The sequence below is a fragment of the Dipodomys ordii genome, unplaced genomic scaffold (genome assembly GCF_000151885.1).
Source record: "Dipodomys ordii isolate 6190 unplaced genomic scaffold, Dord_2.0 Scaffold195, whole genome shotgun sequence".
NCBI lineage: Eukaryota > Metazoa > Chordata > Mammalia > Rodentia > Heteromyidae > Dipodomys > Dipodomys ordii.
Window position 1 is genome coordinate 619,727 of NW_012267411.1, and position 7,990 is coordinate 627,716.

Here is a 7,990-nt window from a genome sequence, read left to right on the forward strand (position 1 = left end):
CCTGAAGATAGAACCCTTACAACCGAATGACCTTTTCATAGTTATGGCATTAGAGTTGCTTGAGTTTAACCTAGCTGTGTAATCCAATGTGGTAATTTTGGGGGCCATTTAAAATTCAGTTTAAGATTTAGAATTTTCTTCTTTTTTGGGGGGGGGACAACTGCCAAAATTGTTGAAGAAGTTCTATTGTTTCTAAAAATTGATTTGAGTAATTCTTTGGGTTTATAAAAATTATATGCTATAAAGAAATTCATATTTAATTTTAAGAGTAGACAAAACATACCCAAAATGAATCAATAAATTATATAGACCTGTGATAATAGGCTATGTTCAGTGTTTAATGATTGAAAAGCATCAAATACTCAGTTATACTTAGAACAGAGCTATATCTGATACAGATTTGTTTACTAGTTCTCAGAAATGTGTAACTAAACAAAAATAAATTGAAAAATACAGGGACATCAGAATTGTTATTAAACATACATACGGGAGACATGCCCTTAATAAAATATGCTTGTGTTGATTATTCTCTTACCTTTACAACTGTTATTATTACCACCTGATTTCACATCAGTACACAAACACTGGTAAAGTGATAGTTGCTTGAGCTTTAACTAAAGACTTACTCTGCTTTACTAGTACTTACTTAGGTAATGATTACAGTATGTCCAGATCCTTATGTTGATTTTTTATTTAATTTATAAATTCATAAACTTAAAGAGTTCTGCATTAATTTTTATAATAGTAGTTTCAGAAGGTATATTTCATTTTTGCCTTTGAAAGTGAGAAATACAACTATATGAAATGAAAACTTTTGGAAGAATAATAGTAGTAACCTTTGACAGACTTGAAATCAGAATCTGTAGTACTCAAGCCATCAGGGAAGATAAAAGCAAATAAAAAGATTGCACAGAACGACTGCAGAAAACAAAAGAGACCAAAGGAAGCCTGAAGAGAGGCGATGAAAGCAGGAGCAGCCTATTAGTTGAACGCGTGTGGGTTATGCTTTTTATTAGTAGACACAATTGTGGCTAAAAAAGAGAATTGTAAATTACTGTGTATTCGCATCAAAAAGAAGCATTGATAAACATTTTTCTTCGGTTAAAGGGATGTAGCATTAATTCCAAATAACCTAGACAAATAAAGAGAATCATGCAAACTTTCTAAATTAGAGATGAGTACATCATGGATAATTGTCAGGGAAAATATAAGTAAGAAGTAAAATACTCAAAATTGTTTTATTTACATTTTGTGCATGGTGGCACAGACCTAAAATCCCTTCATTGTGTCTAGGCGAGAGGATAGTATGCTCAAGGCCAGCCTTAGTTTTAATAGCCCGTGCCTGTCTCAAATGCAACCCTCTCCCCTCTGTCCCCCAAAAAAGAGATTTTTATTTTGTTGTACAGACTAGAGAAATTCCTTCAGATTTTTGTGGAGAAAAAAAATAAATCATCCTATAATAATGAAACTGGAGTTTCAGACTCCAAACTCTGTATCTCATGTCCAGCCATTTGCCCCTATGCATCAAGTAGTCAGGGTGAAAGGCACGAAAGGTTTATTGTGTGGCATGGGTAAAGCAGCACTTTAGTTCATATTCAGCCATTTTGGGGACATGATATGAGTTATAGTTTTAAATAAGCAATGGTGGGGAAGAGAGAGAGATGTCATGGCCTGTCATTATCTTAGTTGTGGGCCTTTAGGATTTGGGAGAAGTTATTACTCTTAGGGAAATGGAGGAGAATGGAAAAGGAATAGACCAGACTAAATTGTCAACCAGCTAGGACTGTTTTTTGACAGTGAGAGGCACAGACCATCCTGCCTATTTGGAGGTTGTGCAAGGGACTGGATTTGGGGGTGGATTTATGTAGGTCTCAACAAGGAAGCAGCAAATAAAAAATGGGCTATGGTCAAGGCCATGTCCTTGGCCAGGCCCAGAGTGGAATGTTCCACCTGGGTTTTGAGGCTGTGGTTTCCTGGGGGCCAAGGGCAATTAGTATCCTTGGCCAGGCCCAGAGTGGAATGCTCTACCTGGGGTACAGGGGTTTTAAGCTAAGCCAAGGTCCGCCTGATCTGCCTGCAGACACGCTTGAGCAGGGGGAATAAAGTAGGAGTCAATCCTTCAATTACTATCCCTGTCATCATATAGGGGGGAGCAATCTGGTTCCCTTGAGAAGATTATTCCTGCTCCAAGGAGAAGCCTCATTGTGGTAGATAATAGTTCTCAAGACTCTGCTCTTCAATGTTTAGTCTCAATTCCTTGTCATAGTGGTAGATAATAGTTCTCAAGACTCTGCTCTTCAATGTTTAGTCTCAATTCCTTGTCATAAAGATGTTATCCATCAATCCTGTCCTTTTAGGAACCCAAGGTCATTCTAAAGTGACTATGGAGAGAATGTCTAAGACAAAGACTGATGAAAGCTAGTATTCCTTTTTGTGTATATACCATGTTTTTTTCATCCACTCATGCTCATACATTTTTAGGCTGTTTCTACCTCTTGGCTTTTGTGACTAATGCAGTGAATATGGGTGTTCAAGTAGAGATCCTTCTTAGAGATCTTGAATTTAGATGCATACCAAAAATAGGATTACTGAATCATGTGATAATTCTGCTTTAAAATTTTGAGGAACCTTCCTACTATTACTTTTGTTTTCTTTTATTTATTTATTTTTTGGGTCCAGTCGTGGGGCATGAACTCTGGGCCTGGGCGCTGTCCCTCAGCTCTTCAACTCAAGGCTAGCTCTCTACCACTTGAGCCACAGCACCACTTCCGGCTTTTTTCTTTTTGCTTATGTGGTGCTGAGGAATCGAACCCAGGGCCTCATGCATGCAAGGCAAGTGTTCTACCAATGAGCCACCTTCCCAGCCTTCCTACTATTATTTAAATAATTGCTGCACCATTTTACATTTTTTTTCTGCCAACAATGCACAAAAATTTTTTTCTCCATGTGTTTTAAGTTTTTTTTTATTTCTCTAGTGTTTAAGTTTTTTGTTTCTTTCTTTTTTGTGCTAGTTCTGGGCTTGAACTCAGGGCTTGGGTGCTGTCCTTGAGCTTTTTTGCTCAAGGCTAGCACTCTACCACATGAGACACAGTTCCACTTCCATCTTTTTGAGTTAATTGGAGATAATAGTCTCACTTTCCTGCCTGTGCTGGCTTTGAACCATGAGCCACTAGCGCCTGGCTATACTTCCATCTTAAAGTTGTATCTTGGATTGTACTTTTTTTGTCACTGGGTAGTAAAATTTCTGTATGTATTCTAGATATTAACCCTTTATCAGCTGTATGGCTAGCAAATATATTTTATCATTCTATAGACTCCATTTTGTGACTATTTTCTGAACAAATGTTTTGAAGTTTGATGTAATCTCATTTTTTTGCTTTTTAAAAATTGTGTCCATTTTTAACTTTATAACTACCATGGAATATGTGTATGTATTTGTACATGATATGCATGTAGATTTTTATTCTGTACAATATGTATTTCCTTTTATATATGATATATGATTATATACTAAAACACATACATATCATATAATTCATATAAATAAGTTTTGTTGCTTTATTTGTCTCTTCAGGAGATAATTATTGATATTTCTATAATAGATGTTTTTTGTTATTAGTATTTTTAAATTTTATTATTAAGTAATAATAAGATAAATAATAAATAAATAATAAGATAAATTAAGATGTAACAATTCTATATTTCAGATTATGAGTACCATGCCTCTTGATCAATGCCACCACTTCCATTGTTCTCCCCCACTTCCTTCGGCCTGTATCTATCCTCAAGTTATGTAGTTTAATCTTTATAGCAGTGTACATTGAATATAATGACTTCATTGCTCACTTTTTCTCCTTCCATTTGTGTTTTCTCTCCTGTTGGTCTTTCCCCCCAAACATGTTACCTCTTTTCTTGTTGTTTTTTTTCTTGCTAATGTATTTGGTGTTAGATTTAGTAATTACTGTGAAATATTGGTTCATGAAACTATTCCCTGCTTTCCTTTAAGAGTTTTGTAGTTTCCATTCTTAGGTTTCAGTTTATTTTGAGTTAATTTTCCTTCCTTCCTTCCTTCCTTCCTTCCTTCCTTCCTTCCTTCCTTCCTTCCTTCCTTCCTTCCTTCCTTCCTCCCTCCCTCCCTCCCTCTCTCTTTCCCTCCTTCCCCTCCCTCCCTCCCCTCTCTCCCTCCCCTCCCCTCCCCTCCCCTTCCCTCCCCTTCCCTTCTTTCTTCATTTTTCTTGTTTTGGAGCCAGTCCTGGGGCTTGAACTCAGGGCCTGGACACTGTCTCTGAGCTTTTTTTGCTCACAGTTAGCACTCTGTTACTTAGGCCACAATTCCATTTCTGGCTTTTTGGTGGTTAATTGGAGATAAAAATCGCACAGACTTTCCTGCCCAGGTAGCTTCAAACCAAGATCCTCAGACCTCTTTCTCCTGAGTAACTAGGATTACAAATGTTAGCTATTGGCTCACAGCTTCAGTTAACTTTTATATATGGTTTAAGTTAAGGATTAAACTTTGTTATTTTCACTTTATCAGTTTTTCCAGTGTATTTGTTAAAGGGTCTATGTTATCCCAGTTTTGTAACCATCATGCTAAAAATTATGTAATCAAATTTAAAGATTTAGATTTGAGTTCTTTATTCTTTTCTATTTGTCTGTCTCATTCAATTTTTTTTTTTCTTTTTGGTTGATTGTGGGGCTTGAACTCTGGGCCTGGGTGCTGTCCCTCAGCTCTTCAGCTCAAGGCAAGCGCTCTACTACTTGAGCCACAGCAGCCACTTCCAGCTTTCTGAGTGGTTTATTGGAGATTAGAGTCTCAGGGACTTTCTGCTGGGGCTGGCTTTGAGATCCTCAGATCTCAGCCGAGTGCTGGTGGCTCATGCCGGAAATCCTAGATAATTTGTAGCATGCTCTGACCTCAGGAAATATGTGGCCTCTGCTTTGGTTTTTATTCTCAAGGAGTAAGTTCAGTTATTTAGGTCCTATAGATTCTGTATGAGTTTTAGTGTTGCTTTTCCTATCAATGGCAAATATAAAATGCCTTTGGGAGTTTGATTGGGATTGTATTAAATCTATAGATCACTTTCAGATGTACCAACATCTTAACAATGTTAAGTTTTCCACCCATTTATACTGTCATTTCCTCTTTATTTATGTGTGCAAGTCTTTCTTTCTTGGTTACATTTATTCCTAAGTATTTTATTTTTTGGATATTTTTCTACATGAGATTATTTTCTTGATTTCCCTTTCAGATTGTTCACTGTTAGTGTATAAAAATAAAAATTATTTTTCTATTGATATATTTTATCACTTCCCAGAATTAATAATTATTTTATTCTTATGGTATTTGTGTGTGTGTGTGTGTGTGTGTGTGTGTGTGTGTGTGTGTAATCTTTAGTTTCCTACATACTAGAGTATGTCATATTCAAACTTACAGTTTACTTCTTCTTTTCCAATATGTATTTCTTTCATTTATTTTTCTTACCTGGTTGCTGTGTTAGGACTTCTAGTACTGTACTGAAGAGTAATGGTAAGAGCCAGAATTCAAATCTTTGAGGAAAATCTTTCACATTTCCATCACTGAGAATAATGTTTGTAGCATGGTCTGTTCACATATGTCCTGTATCAAGCTACTACAGTTTCCTTCTAATCCTAGTTTGTTGCATGTTTTTATCATCAGAAGATAGTGAATTTTGTTGAATATTTTTGTGCATTAGTTGAGATGATCATGTAATTATCCTTCATTTTTAAAATGTGGTGCATTATGTTTTAACATAGAAAAATGCTTAAGATACATGAGATAAAGGATTACATAATAAAATCTTAGAATCTAAAATTATTTTCTGATCATGGCATAAGAAATCAATTATTATCTTATTTGTCTTTTTGGCTATAGAATTCTTAGGTAAGTAAATCTAAAGCCGTTAGTCTTTATTAAAATAAGAAACAAGGAGCGCTGGGAAGGTGGCTCAGTGATAGAGTGCTTGCCTTGCATGCATGAGGCCCTGGGTTCGATTCCTCAGTACCACATAAGCAGAAAAAGCCAGAAGTGGTGCTATGGCTCAAGTGGTAGAGCACTAGCCTTGAGTTGAAGAGCTCAGAGACAGGGCCCAGGCCCAGAGTTCAAGCCCAGCAACTGACAAAATCAAAACAAAATGTTTTATTTACCTTGTTTACACAAACCACATAAAACATGCATTTTTGCATTTCAAAAACAGTAGAATATCAGCAATTTGTTATTATAGATGAGACATATAGAAGTACTTAAAATTAGTTGTTAAAATTTTTTGTTGGTCATGAGGCTTGAACTCATGGCCTGGACCCTATCACTGTCTTTCACTCAAGGCTACCCCTTTGAGCCTGAGCTCCAGTTCTGATTTTCTTGTGGTTAATTGAAGATAAGAGTCTCGTGGACTTTTCTGCCCAGGCTGTCTTTAAAACAGGATCCTCAGATCTTAGCCTCCTGAATAGCTAGGATTATTAAGTGGGTACGGCCAGCATCTAGCTCAGGGACTATTGTTTATATTTTTTTATTGTAAAAATACTATACAGAGGAGTTACATGTACATGAGTAGGATAATGAGTACATAGAGCATTGTTACTTCCTCCTTTGTTTTTCCCCTACCATCCCTTCCCTCCCACCTCCCCAACTCCTCCCTCCACCAATATTGTAAAGTTTGTTTTCAACATAGTGTCCTGTACCTCTCATAGATCAGTGACTATTTTTTAAAATATGTTCAAAGTTGTATCCTGGTAAATTGGATAGTAGTAATTCTATTTTGTTTTGTTTTTAATTATAAGGAGGCTTCAACTGTTCTTTTTTTTTTAATGATGAATTAACCATTTTTGATCTAAGCATGTTCTAGTCATCATTTTATTATGTTTATACAAATTGCCTTTTGTACATCAAAGGGTGATGGTACTTATAATTCTACTAATAATAGCTGACTCTCATTGAAGGCCTATTATATGTCATGTCCTGATGTCCAGCATTTTTCATTAAATTCTTTAATCCTCACAGTGATTCTATAGCATTGGTACTGTTTTTATCCCCAATTTACAGACAAGGAAGCAGAATGGTCAAGGCTTTTGTCTCAGGCAGTGGACCTAATAAGTGGCAAACAGATAATGAATAATGACCTGAACAAGAGAGATAATTTGAATCCTTTAGGGTTTTCATAGTTACTATTCTATTTATAAATTCTATTTAAATAATAAAAAATTTTATTTTCTAAATATCCAGTGTTACATCTTATGTATTAGATATTCTTAAACAAATATATCCTTTCTTTTTTTTTTTTTTTTGGTTGGTTCACAGGATGGAGAACCTGAAATCTTATATACATTTTGGAATTCAGTTACTCAGGCACTTTCTTCTCAATTTCATGTGGCAACAAACTGTAAGTTTATGGCTTATTTTGTTACATTTTTTGAAATTTTTTGTTACTTCAAAAATTGATATCAAAGTGTTTTATTGCTTTACAAAATGTACTTTTCTGTATTTTTAAATTCCTGACTGAACTCTTGATCTTTGGAATATTTAATCTAGAATCTCATAGCCATATAATTAGTTTTATAATTAATATTTAGAATAAAACTCTTCAGAAGGAAGTTAGTTTTCTTTAATTCAAGCAAGAACTTCATGATTTTATGATTTTCCTATATAGAGAATATAAAATGATCAATTCTTATTGAAGAATTTTGTTCATGGTTTAGAGTTATTTTAATTATTAACAGAATGACTTTATGTCACACTTTTTCCTTATTGTGAAAAATGTACATTTAATTAATAAAGATGTATGTGAAATATTTGCCTCATGAATTAAAAGTTAATCATTTAGAAAACTGGGTTAGGAAGCTTGATAGTTCTAGGCCAAGCTGAGCTAAATAAATAGTGAGACTCTTGTCTCCAAAAAAAAAAAAGACAAAAAAATTGATAACTCCAGTATGATACATAAAGCTTTCTTTCCTTTCCTTTCCCTTTTTTTTTTTT

The 7,990-nt window shown here is 34.9% G+C and overlaps 1 protein-coding gene across 1 annotated transcript in view; it reads left to right on the forward strand.

Moving 5' to 3' along the window:
• Cog5 (component of oligomeric golgi complex 5) overlaps positions 1–7,990 on the forward strand; it is a 206,515-nt gene that overhangs the window by 133,013 nt on the left and 65,512 nt on the right. The window contains exon 11 of the mRNA XM_013034737.1: positions 7,316–7,397. Coding sequence (XP_012890191.1) covers positions 7,316–7,397 — 82 coding nt within the window. The remainder of the gene's footprint in view (positions 1–7,315; positions 7,398–7,990) is intronic.